Source organism: Leptopilina heterotoma, unplaced genomic scaffold (assembly GCF_015476425.1).
Source record: "Leptopilina heterotoma isolate Lh14 unplaced genomic scaffold, ASM1547642v1 Lhet_221, whole genome shotgun sequence".
NCBI lineage: Eukaryota > Metazoa > Arthropoda > Insecta > Hymenoptera > Figitidae > Leptopilina > Leptopilina heterotoma.
The window spans coordinates 341170-362485 of NW_025110939.1; the positions used below are offsets into that span (position 1 = coordinate 341170).

General features: G+C 26.3%; 1 protein-coding gene across 1 annotated transcript; it reads left to right on the top strand.

Moving 5' to 3' along the window:
- The first annotated feature begins 2806 nt into the window (after positions 1-2806).
- LOC122502178 (coiled-coil domain-containing protein 18-like) lies at positions 2807-21065 on the top strand. Its single transcript, XM_043612102.1, has 8 exons — positions 2807-2845; positions 9176-9302; positions 9459-9941; positions 10132-10230; positions 10313-10518; positions 19939-20534; positions 20690-20781; positions 20824-21065. Exons 1-8 carry the CDS (start codon positions 2807-2809, stop codon positions 21063-21065), a joined length of 1884 nt encoding a protein of 627 aa, XP_043468037.1.
- The last annotated feature ends 251 nt before the right edge of the window (positions 21066-21316 follow it).

The following is a 21316-nucleotide window of genomic DNA, read 5'->3' on the forward strand; positions in this document are numbered from 1 at the left end:
AAAGATTCTTTTGGAAGGAGCAATAAAATTGGGAAATATGGTGACCAAATATATCAAACAACTGATGATAGAATGAAAGGTTTTGAATTGAGAAAGAAATTGAAGTGTATAGAAGAACAGCTGTCCACAAGTGGAGAAGACCAAAGTCGATAGGTAACAATAATATACAATAATAATTAAACAGGATTGCACAGATCATATAGATACTTATAAATTGCGAATTTCGAAAAGGGCTCAACTCGGATTTTTTTCAAATTTTAGTTTTTTGTGTTTTTTGCATTATAATATTTATTAATGTTTTCTTAAAAGGAAAATTTCATCTAAACTACTTTTAACTGAGAGAAATGTATTGAACTGTGTTTTCTTTTGACTTTTATCCTAAGATTGTTTGTTTTCTAACTTATTGGTGAATTGTTTTTGAGCTCAAAAAAAAGATATAACATTTTGAAATTAAATAAAAAGGTAATTGACTTGATTCTCGATTGTAAAATATTTAATTAATATATATTTATGATTAAAACGATTGAATTTTTTTCATGAATTTCGCAAAGGGCCCAACTCTGACAAATATAATATCACATATGTAAGGTGTAATCAATAGTTTCTTATCAAGTAAATTTCATAAAGTCCTATTTATTATAGAAGCTTTTCGATCAGGTCAACGCTGATCATCTTCAGTATTACTATGCTAATATGGTAAATTACACATGTTATTATTACGATGATGACAAAACGAGGTTAAATTGCTGCAAACATTTCACATATTTGAAACAACCATCACAGGCATATGCAATATTGCATGCTAAGACATTAAAAAACACTAAAAAACATCAAAAGCATTGAAAATTCAGTCTTGCTGTCAACATCAGCATGATAGCAGTCAACAGCAATTTAACCTCGTTTTGTCATCATCGTAATAATAACATGTATAATTTACCATATTAGCATAGTAATACTGAAGATGATCAGCGTTGACCTGATCGAAAAGCTTCTATAATAAATAGGACTTTATGAAATTGACTTGATAAGAAACTATTGATTACACCTTACATATGATATATTCAGCCACAAGTCGAAACTAAAAAACTACATCTAATTATAATTAAATATAATATCATATCAATCTTCTCCAACCCACTTTAATTTAAGACAATTATTTTATCATTTTCTCTTACAAAATAGCATCTACACTACCGGTAAAAATTAGAGACCACCCATTTTCAGGCGAATGAAAATAGTTTTAAAACATAAAATTTATTGAAACTTAAAATTTTTCTGTTAATTTTTGAACAGAATAAATAATAAAATTTTAAAAAGAACAAGATATTTTAGAAGTCTTTTGGCCAATAATTTATTTAGATATATTTTTAAAAAATCGTCATTTTCAATGTTTTACAAAAATTTGAATAACTTCTAAAATAATGAACGCTTTTTAATGATCTTAGGCTTATTTTAACGGTCATTTGCTACACTATAAGAATTACTTATAGGCATTAACGTGTAATTTTTTTCTTAGAAAATGCAGGTTGTCAAACTATATATCTTGATATATATCCAAATAAAATATTGGCCAAATGACTTCTAAAAGATCTTGTTCTTTTTCAAAATTTTATCACCTTTCAAAAAATAAAAAGAAAAAAATTTTAGTTTCCATACATTTTATGTTTTAAAATGTTTTTCAATCACCTGAAAATGGGTGGTCTCTCAATTTTGACCGGTAGTGTAATCACTATAAAAAAAACTGGACTCTTTTAATTAAAGCTGTTTGAAATAAAACGTTTTTTGCCTCTCCTGTAAAATTTTAAAAACCGAGTTGTGCCCTTTTCGAAATTCGCAATTCATATTTAATCGACAAAAGTTCAAATTTAATTTGAAAATTAATTATTGTACTATTTACAGGTTTAGATCCAAGAGAACCATATTTCAATAATACTTTACCAATGCTGAGACTTGGTCCAACAGATGCTAATCCTTTCATTAGCGGTGGTCTTGAAATCGCCCAAACCGTTGGTCACATTGACTTTTATCCAAATGGAGTTCGTAATCAACCGGGTTGCGATGAAGGTGTGTTAAATTTCATTTTCCTCGAGCGAGGAAGCTTCTTCAGAGGTATTGGAATAACTTCATCATACCATATATTTTTAAACTTTACTGGTTAAATATATTCGATTGAAATTTTATTATCAAACTCCATTCGCAGAAAGAAATTATAACACAGTTCTACTTTCAATACTAACCATATATTTCACAAAGCAAAAATAATTTTCAAAAACTAACTCTATAAAATATTATTTTTACAGAAATGAGAAGATTTCTTGGTTGTAATCACATAAGAAGTTACGAATACTTCATGGAGATTACAAACACCGCCTGTCCTTACATAGCAGTGCCTTGCAAATCCTGTGATAAATTTTTAGAAGGAAAATGCTTCGACTGTGTGAATCAATATTGCCCCAGGTTTGGCTTTGATGCACAACCAGGAAACTATCATCATCATCATCATGATTATCATCATCAACTATGATTTAATGACTGGTCGAGAGATGCCTTTTTGCCGTAAGATTTTATCAAAAAAATTCTTCGATAATCTATATTATTGTTTAATTACTATTATTATATCACGACGAAAGAAAATATATCTCAGAAATTTTATTCTTGAAATGTGGACAAAACAATTATCAATATTGGAAAATAACTATATAGACAATTTTAAATAAGTAAAGACAACTATTTAGATAAATTATTATTATTTATTTAAGGAGGTCACTATCGAGAAAAGATAAATATTTAAATAACTTTATATAACATGGAACATGATGGTAAAGTAAAAAAATTTGTCATAAAGGTAATTGGAGCAAACGGAAAAAACCGAGAAGTTACAAATCAGCGAAACTTCTGAATACTATGAGCCCGGAAGTAGCCTACATCGTTTTTTTAACTTTTGACAGTTTGGAATTCAGTACTGGGTGAGAAAATATTTTATTTTCGAAAAATTAATAATAGCTTTTTACTCTAAGTAAATTTTTCTTTATTAACATTCTAATTTAAAATTAATAAAAATGTTTACTAATTTGAATTAGTAATAGTAAACATACAACATAATAATTCAGATATTTACTTCCTTTTTTTCCTGCAACGAATTTTATTATTAATAAAATAATTTAAATACTTATAAAAATAATTTAGGGGAGGGTAGGCTACATTGAACCGGGTATTTTATAAAGTCCAAGAACATATAAAATTTTACTAATTTCGATCAGGTTTTTGTATCAAAATTAAGCTGAAGTACTCCTTTAATTAATACACACGTTACTAACACAAATTATTATAATTAAATAATAAAATTTAATTTTTTTCTAGCCAGTTACACTTTTCTTATTTTGAAGAATGTGTGTCTACATTGAACCACCTTTAATAAAACACTACAATTTACTTCTAAAATAATATTTCTACTTACACATTGTAAAAAATCTTATTTTTCACTCAAAAAAATAGAAAATTGTTGTTAAAGAGTTATTATTTGTTAATATAGGAGATTAATATATTTTGATGTCAGGTTAGGTAGGTAAAGTGACAGTTTGAGTTTATTTCGTTCACAATTGTGATGAAAGCATGTCTTCCAGTATTTTGCTTACTAATTAGTAGAGCAGACAACTTTACAACTCTTAAAATTGAAAATTCTTTGCTTTTTCGGGTGGTTCAATGATGCCGCACTCACTGTATTCACATGACATTCACAACAAAAATTGTTTATAATAAATTTATGTAAAAGTTAAAATTCTTTATCACATCGGAATATTGAAGTTGGCACCCTAAGCTAAATAAATCACAAGTTTACTAATTTTTAAAACTTCCTATTTCAAAAAAAACTTGATTATATTTCCACAAAATTTTTTGTTTTGTACGTGAAAAACAGTTTTTTTGGTTTTTCTTTATAAATAATAAACCTACGTGCCCGAAATTTTTGGACATAGTTTGTTTCAGTAAAACTAACTTATATATTAAATAAGAAAAAATTTCACTCAGTCATTTCTCAGAGAATTGAAGTGGTTCACTGTTGACGCTGGTTCAATGTAGCCTACTCTCCCCTAATGTTTGCAAAGAATTTTACAAAAAGTTTTAAATAAGTGATTTGTTTTGACTATTTTTATGCAAATTCTGATTTAAATAATCGAATTGCTGAGAAATTTTTATTATTTACGAATAGAATTTAATTCATTCGAAAATTTTTGCAAAAAATTTAAATAATTGAATTCTGTTTGCAAATATTTTGAAAATGTAGTAGATATTGAAAATCATTGAATTGCGAAAAATTTTTTAAAATAATTAAATTTTACAAAGAATTAAATTAAAATTTTTGACATATTGAATTTTTCCAAACGTTTTTATTAAAATTATTTTAAATAATTAAATTTCTAAGAAGAAATTTATTACTTTTAAAAATTATTTAATTCTTGTGATGAATATTTTTATTAATAAAAATAATAATTTTGTTATTTAGCGACATAATTTTTGAATTCTTTCAAAGAATTATTTGTGTAAATAATTCAACTCTATGTAAGAATGTTATTGAAATGTAAAAGAATAATTGAATTATTTCAAAAAAATTCCTTTAAAATAGTACATTTCTTTTGAACAATTTTATTAAAGTATTTGAAAATAATTGAATTGCTGTGGAAAATTCTAATATTTATTTTTGTAAATAATTAAATTCATCAAAAGAATTTAATAAACATTATTTTAAATAGTTAAATTTTTCGAAATATAATAAATATTATAAAAATTTTATTTTACATTGAGATATTTAACCCTCCGTGGTTACGAAAGACAGAACCTCAAATAGTATGTTTGTGCCTCCGTTTTTCTCCGTGTGAATAATTGAATTCTTGTGGAAATCTTTATTTGTAAAAGTAATTTGATTTTTTGATTAATTAATTTAAAACAGTATTAAAAATACTTGAAATTCCTGGATGAGTTCTCTTATTTATCAATGTAATTGAATTATAACTTAGAATTTTATGAAAAAATTTTGTAAATAACTGAAATTCTTTAAAAAATGTTAGTATTAATTATTGAAAGTAATAGAATTATTGTGAAAAATTGTATAAAATTTTTTTTAAATAATTAATTTTTGCAAAATTTTATGAAAATAGTAGAATATTTTTTGAAAATGTTTGAATTGTTTTTAAGAAATTTGATAATTTTTAAGAATAGTTTTTTGATTTCTAGTATTAGCAATTTTCAAGTAGTGGAAATTTAAAAAAACAAAAATAGCTTTTAGTGGCTGAAATTTAAAAAAAGTTCCTAAATAGTAATAAGTAATAGAACGTAAAAAAAGTAGTAAATAGTAGATGAGTATTCTGATTTAGTCAAAGCTCATAAATACGTTTTAATTTCCTTATTTTTCATGACAAAATTATTTTACTGTCCTTCTATTGCTGGGTTGCCACGCAACCTGGAAACGCTGGAAATGTCATGGAATTTTATAAACCGTGAAAAAACCTGAAAAAGTCAGCGATTTTTTATCTGAATCCTGGAAAATTATTTTTTTCTAAAGATATTGTGCTTTTTGTTAAATATTTCAAAATTAATTCAATTTTAAAAGAGTTACGTTTACAATTTTCATAAATAGATAGGGGAGAGTAGGCTACATTGAACCAGCGTCAACAGTGAACCACTTCAATTTTCTGAGAAATGACTGAGTGAAATTTTTTCTTATTTAATATATAAGTTAGTTTTACTGAAACAAACTATGTCCATAAATTTCGGGCAGGTAGGTTTATTATTTATAAAGAAAATCCAAAAAAACTGTTTTTCACGTACAAAACAAAAAATTTTGTGGAAATATAATCAAGTTTTTTTTTGAAATAGGAAGTTTTAAAAATTAGTAAACTTGTGATTTATTTAGCTTAGGGTGCCAACTTCAATATTCCGATGTGATAAAGAATTTTAACTCTTACATAAATTTATTATAAACAATTTTTGTTGTGAATGTCATGTGAATACAGTGAGTGCGGCATCATTGAACCACCCGAAAAAGCAAAGAATTTTCAATTTTAAGAGTTGTAAAGTTGTCTGCTCTACTAATTAGTAAGCAAAATACTGGAAGACATGCTTTCATCACAATTGTGAACGAAATAAACTCAAACTGTCACTTTACCTACCTAACCTGACATCAAAATATATTAATCTCCTATATTAACAAATAATAACTCTTTAACAACAATTTTCTATTTTTTTGAGTGAAAAATAAGATTTTTTACAATGTGTAAGTAGAAATATTATTTTAGAAGTAAATTGTAGTGTTTTATTAAAGGTGGTTCAATGTAGACACACATTCTTCAAAATAAGAAAAGTGTAACTGGCTAGAAAAAAATTAAATTTTATTATTTAATCATAATAATTTGTGTTTGTAACGTGTGTATTAATTAAAGGAGTACTTCAGCTTAATTTTGATACAAAAACCTGATCGAAATTAGTAAAATTTTATTAGTTCTTGGACTTTATAAAATACCCGGTTCAATGTAGCCTACCCTCCCCTAAACTTCAAAATGAAATTTTGTAAAATTTCAATTTTGAATGAATTAATAAAATAATAAAAATTTGACAGAAAATCTATTATTTACCAATTCTTTATAAATTTCTTCGCAATAATTCAATTATTTTCATTAATAATAAAACTCATCGCAGAATTTCAATTATTTTTAATACAATTCTAATGGAATTTCTCGAAAAATGTAATTATTCTTAAAATTTTCTATTAAAATTCATCAAAGAAATTCAATTTCTTGAAAGAATTATGTTATTTTAAAAAAATGTTAATAAAATTATTTTTAACAATTCAATTTTTTTCAAAATAATTTTAATAAAATTCTACTTAGAAATATAATTAATTTCAATAAACATTCACAAAATACCTACCGTCAACTGGGGCTATTTTGTGCATCCGGGGGCTATTTTGTGCACGCGAGTTTTTTAATGAAAAAAATTATTAAAATGAATTATTTTAATCTGCTATTTTGTAAAATGAAAGTTTGATTACATGACAATAGAGAGCACTAAATGTTATTATTTAATTCTTTGGCAATTAAGAGAAAAAAATTCCTAAAAACGGAAAATTTGTTTAAAAAATTTTGAAAGTTTGGAAAAATTATACCAGATCTTCTAGAGTTTTAATGTGTCTCATAAACTGTGTTAGATATTTGTTTTTAATTGTGTTGTGATGATACATACGTAATGCGCTAACTAAAAGTGGAAAAAACTGAAAAACCAGGATTCCATGGGGCTATTTTGTGCACTTAAAAAAATCAAATATTTTTCATAAATATTTTATTTAGTAAGTAAAGAAGATTCTGTTTATCATTTTTATACATTTTTGTCTTACTTTTTTGTCAAAAAACTGTAAATACGTTAATTAAAATCATTAAAACGATTTATAAGTTTTTCAAATTAGTTTTAAAACTATTTTCTCGTTTCTTTTAAAATAACTTGAAAATCATATTAGATATTAAATTGTTATCTATTTAACCTTAAAAATATTTATTTCAAGTTTTTTAAAAAAAATCATTCAAAACCATTAAAAAAGCTCCTATTGAAATGATGTTTTAAAGTTATTTATAAGTGTTTAAACGATCATTTTATAATTATATTAGTATATTATTATAAAATATATATTAAAAAAGAAAAAAATTTTATTTACTATCTGCGTAATATACAATTTAAAAAAGAAAGATTGATAATTTTTAGTAAATCCAGATTTTAGCAAAATTTTAGTGCTTTATTTTACATTTTTTGTATAATATATATCTACAAAAAAAATTTTACTAGGTCATTCTTTTTTTAATTTACTCTCAAATATATACACAAAAGATTTCATGAAGCAGAAACGATTAAAAAAATTGTTTACGCAACATTATAGAAAAACAAAGTTCGATGTACAAAATAGCCCCATCCCGGGAGTTATTGTGTTCACGACTTTCAATGACTATAACTAAGACAAAAAAATTTTTTTCTTTGCAAAATTTATAGAAAACCTTCAGAAGGATGTCCACAACATATATCAAAAGTTGATTTTCTTTATTCTCTTAATTCTGAATTTAAATAAATCTTTGAATCAAAAAAAAGCTATTTGGTGCACAAAATAGCCCCGGTTGACGGTAATTCAATTGTGTATTTAAAAAGAAATAATATTAAAAAATTCATCTCAAAAATTCAATTGTTTTCAAAAATTTTAATAAAATTCTTGGCAAAATTTCAATTATTTTCAAAAACTTTTCTCAATTCAATCAAATTTTTTTACAGAGATTCAATTATTTTTAATACAATTTTAATCTAACTTCTCGAAAAATGAAATTATTCTTAAAAACGTTATTAAAATTCGTCAAAAAAATTTAAACTACCTATTTAAGAATTTTCGGATAAAATTCTTTATGAGAAAACTCTCATAAAACTCTCAACATTCAATTTTTCAGTAAATTATTTACTTTTGTATTTAAATAATTGAATAATTAAATATGAATTTCAGTTAAAATTTTAGATAATAATTGAATATTAAACTCTCTAAATTTGAATTAGTAAAAATGTTTTCTAATTTGAATAAGTCACTGACTTTTTGCTCTTAAATTAGCATATTGTACTTATAAATAGTCGTTTACTACTAATTTAATAGTAAAATTTACTAATTTGAATTTTTCATCCTTTTGACTGAAAATTGTGTAGATTTAATTTATTTGAAAAAGTTTAATTGAATTTTTTTTTTTTTGTTATTTGAAGTCTTTATTTTCTAAATATTTAATTTGAAGAATTTCCGAATAATCGATGAAATTTCGTAATATTGAATTCTAAACAAAAGGATTTGAAAATTTTCAAAAAAATTTATCAAAAACTATTAAGTTAAAAATTCTGGAAAATAATAATTAAATTGAAGTTATGAGAGTAATGTAAAAGTTATAATGAGAAATTATTTAATTTTGTAAAATATTTAAATAGTTTTAAAAACCTGGAAAAATTCCAATTTTTAACGTGGAAAACCTGAAAAAGTCAGAGAATTTGAAATGAACAAAAGCGTGGTAGCCCTGAATCTATTTTACCAGTTTTTAAAATTGAAATATTAATAGTACTTATAAATGTTGTTATAAATGTTATAAATGTTGTTTTCTTTTTATTAATATTTTAGGAACGCGCTGCTGATATGGAAAAAATATCTAGAACTTTACGTGGAGAAAACACTCATTTGAAACGATTAACGAAAGCTGCAAACGATTCGACAATGATTGAGTCTGTCAGTGATTCCGAAGTGCCAGGTGAATAAATAAATAAATTGTTATAAAGAAAAATTATTTTTATCGAAATTATAAAATTCAAAAATAGGTTGTTTCTATACTTTTTTTATATTTTAAAAAGTGCTTTCATTAAAAATATTTTCTAAAAATTGAATAAAAAATGATTTTATTTTTCAGTAATAAACGATAAACCACTATCGGAACAATTGACAAGCAATGCCCAAACGCGTGCCTTAAAATTTGAATTGAAAAATCGACGTCTTTTAATGTTGATTGAATCATTAAAAGAAAATTCATTTCACGAAAGTTCATCGCTTGTTTTTGAATTGGAGAAAGAAAAAAAGAAGCTTTTATTAAAAATTGAATCACTCACGGATAATAGTGAACGAATAACACAGCAGAATTCTGATTTAGAACTTGTTTGTAAGCAAGCGCTTGAGGAGAATAAAAAATTGCAGACATCATCGAAAAATCAGAAATTATCCTACGAAAAGCAGCAACAGAATTTACAAGCGCAACATACAAAATTGAACGATATGGAGATAAGGCGTGCCGATGATGTTGAATGCTCATTGGAAAGTCCAAATAAAAAATTAGAAGAACTTCGTAAAATTGAGAGTGAATCGAATAAAATTCAAACAAAATGTCTCGAATTAGAAGGTAAACTTTATGGTTTAGAGAAGGAGAGAGACACTGCACAACGTGATGTTCATAAATGTCGACAGGTACTTGAGGTACATTTTTTTTTATTTTCCAGTCCGATTTTCTTTTCTTGAAGTTTATATAATTTAAAAAATTTATAATAATAATACTTATAATAATACTAAGTAATAATAATTTATAATAATAGATGTCGCATTAGATCAAGCTTCATATACAATTGAACTTTTAGAGGAAAAAGTAGCGCAACTTGAGCAGGAAGTTGTAATTCAGCTTCTCAATTTTCTCGGTATGTGTTCAATTATAAGAAAACAGAAATTGTTTAAAACTTTAATTTTAAATAATAAAACAATTTTCCAGATTACAAAAAGTTGAACGATCCAGCAAGGAATTGATCTCGATAGCAGCAATTGATCGTGAAACTTTGGAAACGTTACAATCGAATTTAGTCGCTGAAAAATTAAATACACAAAAATTGTATACAATTTTGGAGAAATTCGGAATCGAACGCAATACAATTGTGAAAGAAGACGAAGTAAAAAGCTCAACTTTTCAGGAGGAAATGAGAATTTTGAAAGTAAGAAATGTTTTTGTTTGAACAATAAACCATTTTTTTCTATTTTTAAAATTATATTTTCATTTTTTTCAAAAATTTAAAAAAAATTTCACTACAAAATTAGAAAGTATAATTTTTCTAAATATATGTTTTTAATTAAGGAAACAATAAATATTAAAATTTAATAGTTTTAATAAAATTAATAATAAAATTTTAAGTTTTTAAAATTTAAATTTTAATTCCTGGAGAGAAAACTATTCATCCGATTAAAGTTTTTTTTACACTGTATACTTGTCATGTGAAATGAACATTGTACGCCACATTTGAGCTTCTAGCGCCATATATCATAGGAGTTAGGTACTCAAATGTGATTTTGATATACTCGCTTAGGGGCCGTCCATAAACCACGTAGCCCCATTTTTTGGGAATTTTGACCCCCCCCCCCCATGTAGTACGCTATTACATGTATTAGCGCCATTTTTTCCTCTTGTCGTAGTCAATTGCTTGACCCCCCCTCCCCCTCAAGAGGCTACGTGGTTTATGGATAGCCCCTTAATTGTTTTCACTCATTTAGTCTGCCATTGTAAATAGCGATAAACGGTCGGAAAAATTATTTCTAAAGTCAAATTTAGTGCTGAACACGAATATTAAATGGATTATAATTATTATTATTATGGATATTTTATATTCTATTGTTCAAAAATGTGCGGTTGGGGCGAAACTATTCTTCCACTGATGACAGCGAAAAATACAAAACAGCGTATTTTTCTTTTGTGTGCTTCTTTCTAGGTTAGAATGATAAGAAATTGGAAGAAAAAAACCAGAAAAAATCCTCCAATTAACAAATTAATTTTTATATTTTTTTAGTATAAAAGTTAAAAAGCCCTTTTGCATATTAAAAATTTTATTCAAAGTATTAAAAACAATACAAAAATTATATTTTTTGTATTATGTTAGGCTGCAGAGGGCGTCAAAATCGATGCTTTTATTTTGAAGCGTTCCGCGGTTGCAGGTCTAGGGCCGTCCCCAGTGGTTCTAAAATAAAAACCCAAAAGAACTTTTACAGTTGAGCTACTAATCTAGTGGTTATACCTAAAATTACCTTAAAAATCAAAATTAAAAAGATGGTACATACTACTTTCAACAAGAAAATTGAAAAATGACTTTTTTTCTCAACATTTTTTATTAAAAAAAAGTATTAAAAAATTTTTATTTTCAAATTTTTTAGGTATACCCACTAAAAAACATATTTTTTAACAATATGCAAAAAGAATTAGACAGAAACATCCATCAGTTTACTCAGAATCCCTGCAACCGATTTAAAAAACAGCGTTTTGAGAAAAACAAAGTTAAAGTTTAAGTACGATTTTTTCAGATTTATTGTTAAATGGTTTTTATAAGATCTTACCAAATTTTAATTTGCTATCTTAGGTCAATAAAGTAAGTTATAAGCTTCCTAAAAAGCCTTTTCATGTTCGTCGCGAGTCTTTTTATTGTCAAAAACCATACAAAATTAAGTAATTCAATGCATTTGTCCAAAAACATGAACTGATATTTACAATGATATCTCGCAAACCGAATAAGATTTATTAAGGTTTTTGGTCTTAAATTAAAAATGAGACTTAAAGGATCACGCCTATAAAAGTTTTACATTTTGTCTGCAATTTTTAAAAAATATGCCAGAGTTTAACAAATTGTCAAAAAAACTAATTTTTTAATTTTCTTTTTAAAATTTGTCGATTGTTAAAATATTTGTGTAATTTCTTAAAATTTTGAATTGTATATCATTTAACATAGAATATTATAAGCTTTCAAACAATAGATTTGTTAAGTTTCTGACATTATAGTTTTTACAGGAATATCACGATTTAAAGATTGGTATGTTTTTTGGCCATGCGCGTGGAGCCAGTGTGACGGTAGTGTGATGTACTATAACTTTTGATAGGAGCTAAATTTTGTCTTAAAATGTTAAACCTTTATTCTAGAGATATTTAGGATTTTAAAAAAGCAACAAAAAAATTCGAAGAAAAATTTTTTTCTCATGAGTAATTCCCCTTAAAAATTACTCCCTTCCATTGCATTTTAACCCGTTAAAAATCCTCACAAAAATTCAAGCCTACGAAAATATCTATAAATTGCAAAAATTCAATGATTTATCTTTAAAACTGTCGAAGTTATGACCATTAAAGTAGAAAAAATCTATCAACAATAAATTATTTTCTTTTTATTTCTATAACGTTACATTTTTAATATTTTTGGTATAACGATGTTGTATTAATTAATCACTGGCACTGAAAATTTAAGAAAAAAGAAAATCAATATTATTTTAAAATGAGAATCTTATTACAAGCGTCATATATGTCATTTGTGATTTTCATAATAATGTAAAAAAAATTAATAATGTCGAAAACTCACGCAAAAATGCATAATGAAAATTGTTTTACCATAATTTCCAGTTTCCCTTGTCTAATCACCGGAAACATTCTCTTTGTTTTACCAAAGCACAAGCAAATTTGTTGCTTATTTACATTAAAATTTTGTGTGTTTTCGACATTATTAACTTTTTTTACATTATTATGAAAATCACAAATGACACATATGACGCTTGTAATAAGATTCTCATTTCAAAATAATATCGATATTATTTTTTTTAACTTTAAGAGCGAATTATTAATTAATATAACATCGTAATACCAAATATATTAAAAATGTAATGTTATAGAAATAAAAAGAAAAAGAGTAATAATTTTCAGATGGTTATAACTTTGGTTCTAATTAAGCTATAAACATTTACTTTCTTTGGATGTTCTCAAAATTAGGTCCACTTTAAATTACCCATAAGTAGTAGTATTTTTCGATTTACTGGAAGAAAGTTATTTCACAAAAACTTAAACTTTAATTTTTTTGAGTTTTCATATGTTTTTAGATTTTTTTAGGGTTTTAGTTGATGCATATATTCAGCACCTAGGGACTGTTTACTTATGTTAATTGAATTGATTAAAAACCTATACTGCCGTACTTGGTAAAAACTTGGTTAAGTCACTTTTTTGTGAAAAATGAGTTTTTTATATCAATGGATTCGTAAAAAAAACTGCATCTACTTATATTATTAAAAAATTTTATTTTAATTATTTAATGCAAAAAATAATTATTAAAAATCTGCGAAAATCGAGAAAATAAGGAAATACTTGAGAAAAAGTATAGTAACTCGAGTTACGTAGTGTAAAAATCGTAGAATACTCCTTAAGTCAATTTAACTAAGTTTTGCTTTTAAAAATAACACTTAAGTATAAACGTTGTCACTTCAATATTTTTTCAAAATAATTTTAATAAAATTCTTTGTAGAAATTTCATTAACTTCCATAATTTATCAAAAATTTACACTACCGTTTAAAAGTATCAAAACGATTACATTCGACTCTATGCAAAAACATGCCATCACTTTTTTAATCATATCTCGGAAATAAAAGGAGGTACAAAAAAACTTAAATACGGTTAGAAAGCTGATTAAATTTTGCGTAAAATAAGCCGTTTTTAAAGTCATTTCGTTAATTATTTTTTAAGTTGTAGAGTGAGAAAGAAATAAAAAAAATTATCAAATTTTCTAATTTTTGTCTCTTGACTTCAACTTTTTCAAAAATCTAGAAAAATTTAGATAAAATTTTTCTAAAAACACAGAAATCTTCGTTAGAATTTCAGCTTTAAAATAAGCCTACGAAAATTAAAAAGGTTAATCCGTCTTTGATATATCATTAAAAATGTGAAGCCGTGTTTCGACCGATTGGTGCATTGAAATTGAACTGTGACGACTCGATTGTGGCTTCGCGCGGCAACGAATGAGAGAGAAAACAGGAACGAATTCATGCGCGGAAACGATGAACTTTTGAGTTTCTTTATATTACTCGTGAAACATCATTATTTATTATTCTCCAGCAAAAATTCGTCCCTGTTTTCTCTCATTCGCTGCCGCGCAAAGCCAGAATCGAGTCTTCACTGTTGAACTTCAATGCACCAATCGATCAAAACACGGCTTCACATTCTTAATGATATATCGAAGACGGATTAACCTTTTTTAATTTTCGAAGGCTTATTTTAAAGCTGAAATTCTAACAAAGATTTCTGTGTTTTTAAAAAACATTTATCTAAATTTTTTTAGATTTTTGAAAAAGTTGAAGTCAAGAGACAAAAATGAGAAAATTCGATAATTTTTTTTATTTCTTTCTCACTCTACAACTCAACAAATAATTATCGAAATGACTTTAAAGACGGCTTATTTTACTCAAAATTTAATCAGCTTTCTAACCGTATTTAATTCTTTCTTGTATCTCCTTTTATTTCCGAGATATGATTGAAAAAGTGATGGCATGTTTTTTTATAGAGTCGAATGTAATCGTCCTGATACTTTTGGACGGTAGTGTAATTATTTTCAATATCTACTATTTCAATAAAATTTCACAAAAGAATTCAATTAGATATTTAAAAAGAAATATTATTAAAAAATTCATCACAAGAATTTTTATTATTTTCAAAGGAAAAAAATTTCTTTGCAATAATTCCATTATTGTCAAAAATCTTCAATTTATTTTTACAGAGATTCAATTAATTTTATAAATATGTAATACAATTTTTTACAAGGATTCAATTATTATTTTCAAATAAAATTGTTTATATTGATTTATTATTATTTTTATAAATAATAAAACTCACTGCAGGATTTCAATTATTTTTTATAAAATTTTAATCGAATTCTTCGAAAAATGTAATTATTCTTAAAATTTTATTAAAATTCGTCTCAAGAATTCAATTATTTTCCAAAGTAATAAAATTCTTCGCAAAAATTCAATTATGATCAAAAGTTTAAAAAATTTATTGTTAAAATTTCAATTATTTTTATGAATATTAAAATCTTTCTTCAAAATTCAATTATTTTTAAAAATTTTAATAATACCTAATCTTGGCAATATGTCAATTATTTTTCAAAAATTTTAATAAAATTCTTGGCAAAATTTCAATTATTTTCAAAAGCTTTTCTCAATTCAATCAAGTTCTCTTATAGAGATTCAATTATTTTTAATACAATTTTAATCTAACTTTTCGAAAAATGAAATTATTCTTAAAAATTTTATTGTAATTCTTTAAAAGAATATTAATTACCTATTTAAAAATTTGTTGATAAAATTCTTTAAATAAGAGTTTTATTTTAGAAAACATTCAATTCTTTGATAAAATATTTTCTTGTATTTGAATAATTGAATTGTCTTAGAATTTTCAAATAATAATTGATTCAAATATGAATTTCAGTTAAAACTTTAGATAATAATTGAGTTTTGAAAAGGTGGCAAATTATAATCTTTGAATGTTTGAATTTTTTATACTTTTAACTTACAATTGTGTAGAATTGTGTAGATTTAATTTTTTTTAAAAGTTCAATTTAATTTTTTTTAATTTTTTTGAAGTTTTTATTTTCTAATATATATATTTGATCTAAGAATTTCTGAAGAATCGATGAAATTTCGTAAAATTGAATTGTAAAGAGAAGGATTTGAAAATGTTCAAAAAAATGTTTCAAAAATTATTAATAATAATTAATTTAAAGAAGAATTTTTATTAAAAATTCTGGAAAACAATAATAAAATTGAAATGATGAAAATAATTTTTAATTATTATAAAACATAAAGAAATCGATTGCTCCGAGTCGAAAACTCGATTTCTTTATGTTTTATAACAATTTGTTTATAAGTTTTTTAATTTCAAAAAAGGTTTGATATTTTTAGATCATCCTCCTGTTAACCGATGTGTCTTCTCATTATTTGTCTACGCTAGAAAATTACAAAAGGTAATAAAAAAGTAAAAATTGAAAGGTGTACACATAAGATTTATCTTATATGTAAACCTTTTCAGTTAGATGAAATAGTTACTTATTTTACATTCTTAATGAATAAATTGTGTATATTATATGGAATTAGACATTAATTCTTTGTTTCGTTTTTTTAACAGGTGCATAAATAGATGGATTTCTCGTTTTAAAGTGTACGATCTACATACATAGATAGAGACGCTGTAAACGTTATTGAGGATTTACTTCTACAATACAAGAAAGCCTTTCATCTCAAGATTATTTCAGTGAAATTACAAGGTAAATACTCGGCAAAAAGGCTGGAATTTAAAAAAATTTGTTTTTTATATTTTTCAAAAATTTTAAGTATAGTATATTGTATTAAGTACAAAATATTGAACATTACCTCAAGTACTCTCGAATTCGAGAAAATATTCAAAATAATTAAATCTTTTACATTAAAGAAACGTAGATTTTATTCCAGAAAATGAATGAAATTAAATTTTTCAATTAATTCAAAAATAAATGTATCTTATATTGTTTAAATATACCTAAAGTAATTAATACTTTATATTTTATTTCATTCCAGCCTTATAACCAGGTATACTATTTTCAGTTTTGGTTAAGGAAACAGTACAACCTAAAAGAAATAGAGAAATATTTGAAATGCAATTTTTTAAAAAATAAAATAGATATCTGCATGAAATTTAACACAAATATTTTCATAACATAATACTTTACAAATAAAATTGTGTGTCGTTTTTGTGATGCGTCTTTTTAACTATCGCAAATTTTTGAAAAAATATCAAAAACACGGCGGGTGTGATTTTAGCTCACTGGAACCGCTAAAATTATGCCTGTCGTGATTTTTTTCACAAATCTGTAAAGGACAAAGAAAACGTCAAAAATTTCAAAACAAAAATTTTTTTTGGGAAATATTATGACGTGAAAATACATGAGCAAAGTTTCATTGAGATGTCTCTTTTTATTCATAAAAAAATGCATTTGAAAAATTGATTTTTTTAGGGTATACTGTTTCTTTAATTTATTATGTACTTTTTTAGAATATTCAATTTATTAAAACTCACCCTATAATAACCCTCTGCATGTATCCTCTTACGCATACTTCTTTTTTCTATTTTATAATTACTTTCGTAGTTAAAAGTAAATCTTGTTACATTTTAGGGTGTAAAATTCAACTTGTTGCATGCTTGTAAGTTGATTCTTATAATCTAAATCAGTACAAGTTAAAAAAATATAAGGGTGCAATGTATTACAAGTCAATACATATTTAATTCATAAGTTGCATGTGTATGAATTGAAAGACAAAAACATATGACCCTGAATCTATTTACAATGTTAGAGTAAAAAATTCAATTTGTTCTTTACTTATGAGTAAAATCTTTGCTCAAAAATCAGAAAAGTTTTATAAATATGGTGTAAAACTTAAAACGTCAATAAGATCAAATTATATAAAAATTGCATGTTTTTGAACTGAAAGACGTTATAATTTACACCTGAACCTTGTAATACTTTTAGTTTTGAATGTTGAATCTTTTAGGTTAAACACGTACAAGTTTAGAATAAAAAGGTGTACTGTTTGACCTGCTAGTAGATTCTACTAAATGATTGCTTGTATATAAATTGAAAGACGTAAAAAATTTTTCCTTTCATCTTGTCACTATATTAGAGAAAAATTCAACTTATTGCATGTTCAACTTATAACATTCAAAACGTCAATAAATTTAAAGCAATTAATTTCAATTTAACAATTGCATGTATATATAAATTAATTTTATTTATAATTAGTTAATTTATCAATTACATAAACATAAAATAAAAGATATTCTTTTAATAAAACTATTAAATAGAATTTTAATCAACAAACCAATTAATTATTTAGCTATTATAAAGTTTAATAAAACAGACTAACGATGAATTTTAAGTTGTTATTATAATTTTAATAAACCTTGACAAACCTTCTATATTATTAGTTATTTATAACACAGCCCCACAAAAAAAAGTGTCGTGCGCGGCAGACCAGACTAGTCATTTCCTATGTATTTTGACGCGCTGAACACGAATCCGAAGTCCGTTTTGCTCCATCACGTCAGGATTTTCTTCAAACCTCAAAAAATCTGTCGGATTTTGAGAGGTAGGCTATTTTTTCTTAAATTAATGGATTTACTTCAAACTTGGTAACTAGGGGTTTTTTGGGTCGCTGATGACAAATTTGAAGTTAGATTTTCAAAATTCAAAATGGCGGATCCAATATGGCGGACGAATTTTTTAAAAGTTAATGGATTTACTTCAAACTTGGTAACTAGGGGTTTTTTGGGTCGCTGATGACGAATTTGAAGTAAGATTATCAAAATTCAAAATGGCGGATCCAATATGGCGGACGAATTTTTTAAAAATTGATAGATTTGCTTCAAACTTGGTATCTAGGTGTTTTTTGGGTCGCTGATTACGAATTTGAAGTTAGATTTTCAAAATTTAAAATGTTGGCTCCAATATGGGGGACGAATTTTTTAACTATTGATGGATTGACTTCGAAGTTGGTATCTAGGGGTTTTTTGGGTCACTGATTACGAATCTATAGTCAGACTTTCACATTTTGAACTCCCTGCACGGAAAAAATGTCCGTGCACCGCTTGTCTCACTTCCAGTGCAGTTGATGCAGAGGTTGTCCGATGGAAGTGCGTTTGCTGTCTCTAAAAAGGGCCGTATATGATCCCTTTTCAAAGTGTAAGATTTGTACTGTAATTAAGGACCATTGGTGCACATATAGAGATAAACAGTGTACAGAAATTTTTTCCGTGTGGCTGCTCCGAAAGATTTTTTGGTAGAGTGTTGTGTAGCGGGAACTGTAATTTTTTGTTTTGTAATGAACTACTCTCAAGAACTGACAGTTGGGTCTCATTGCATCATAGAGATCAATTCGGCAAATGCACAAAACTTTTTTCATTGAGGTAATAATGTGACAATAAGATGTAAAAGTTAAATAAGAAATTTTTAAGCAACGAGATAAAAAGGAACTTTAATATCCTCTATCCTTCACTATCTTATTCCTTAAAAATACATTGTTTACCTTGTACGCTTTGCACTTTTATTGTGTTTCAGCACAATACTAATCCTGCTGCTTCGATAAATGTAGTAGGCGATGACAACTGCCCCGAAAGGGGATGTGTAGAATGATTCGCTTCCTGTTTATCGAAGTAACAAAGCCAGCGTAGGCGCGCTGCCCTGCAGGGGGACGTTAGGGTGTGAGGATGATGCCGTAGTGTGTCCGACGACGAGTTGACTTTGTCCTCGTCAAAGTCGGAAAGCTCTCATACTTAGGCCTGGGGAGGTATAAGGGTTATCACCCCTAGGACGGCGGACTCACCTGCGATCGGGACAGGATCCCTAACGTGCAGGTTTTCACATAAATCATGGCTTCTCAAAATCAAAACAATAATAAAACTCCAAAGGCTTCAAAACTTAATTTTGCAGTAACAACGTCGGAACACTTATGCGACAGCAATGCAGATGCATTTTGTTACATATGTGGACAATTCAATGTCCCTAAAAATCGTAAATCAATAAATGAAAATATCAAACAGATCTACAAAGATTATTTTGATCTTGAGATAACCAATCAGGATAAAAATTTTGTTCCACACAAAATTTGTAGTTCCTGTTACACAATATTAACTCGTTGGAATCATAAAAAAGGGGATAAACTAAAGTTTATAAAGCCAACTTTGTGGGAAAAACCATTAAATCAAAAAGATTGTTATTTTTGCAACACCAATGTGCAAGGATATAATAACAAAAATAAAAAGAACATATTGTATGCTAATGTCGACACTGTAAAAAAACCAGAATTTTCATGCAATCCACCTTCTTCTCCCAAAACCTTGGAAATTGACAGTTCAACTGAAGATGTTCTAGATTTTGAAAATAAAGACATGAGAACCGATGATGAGGACGACTATTACCTTCCGTATGATGAACAGGAGATAAAGATTCGACAAACGTTTAACCAAGAAGAACTTAGCAATCTCATTAGAGATTTAAAATTGCCGAAGGATTGTGCAGAACACCTAGCATCAGTGTTGAAGAAGAAAAACTTGTTATCAAAAGGCACAACAGTTAGCTTTTATCGAGACAGAGAAAAAGAATTCCGACAATATTTTACAAAAGATGAAAATCCGTCGTTGGTATATTGCTCAGATGTTGTCGGACTCATGAATAAATTAAAAACAAATATATACAAAGATGAAAATTGGAGACTATTTATTGACTTTTCGAAAAGAAGTTTAAAAGTAGTACTACTACATAATACTAATATTTATGCTTCAATTCCAATAGTGCATTTAACGGAGCAGTTGTCGAAAATTTTCTGGGTAATCACAAGAGTGAAAATTGGAAGCAAATAGTTAGTGATATGATTAAAAATTTTGGTAAGTTAGGATGCTTAATGAGCATAAAGATGCATTACTTAGACTCGCATCGGGATCGATTCCCTGAAAATTTGGGAGATTACAATGAAGAACAAGGAGAACGATTCCATCAAGATCTTAAAGAATTTGAGCGTCGTTATCAAGAAAGATGGGATGTAAATATGATGTCCGACTACTGTTGGATGCTGAAAAGGGATATTGTACCTGGAGGCACCAATTTGAAACGAAAACCATTACACAGATCCTTTGAGGACAAAAGAGTGCGCTACCATAAAAGGACGTGAATACCTTACTTATGTATATAAGAATTTCAATTTCGAGTTTTGAAAATCTAACTTCAGATTCGTAATCAGCGACCCAGAAAACCCCTAGTTAGCAAGTTTGAAGTAAATCCATTAACTTTTAAAAAATTCGTCCGCCATATTGGATCCGCCATTTTGAATTTTGAAAATCTAACTTCAAATTCGTCATCAGCGACCCAAAAAACCCCTAGTTACCAAGTTTGAAGTAAATCCATTAATTTAAGAAAAAATAG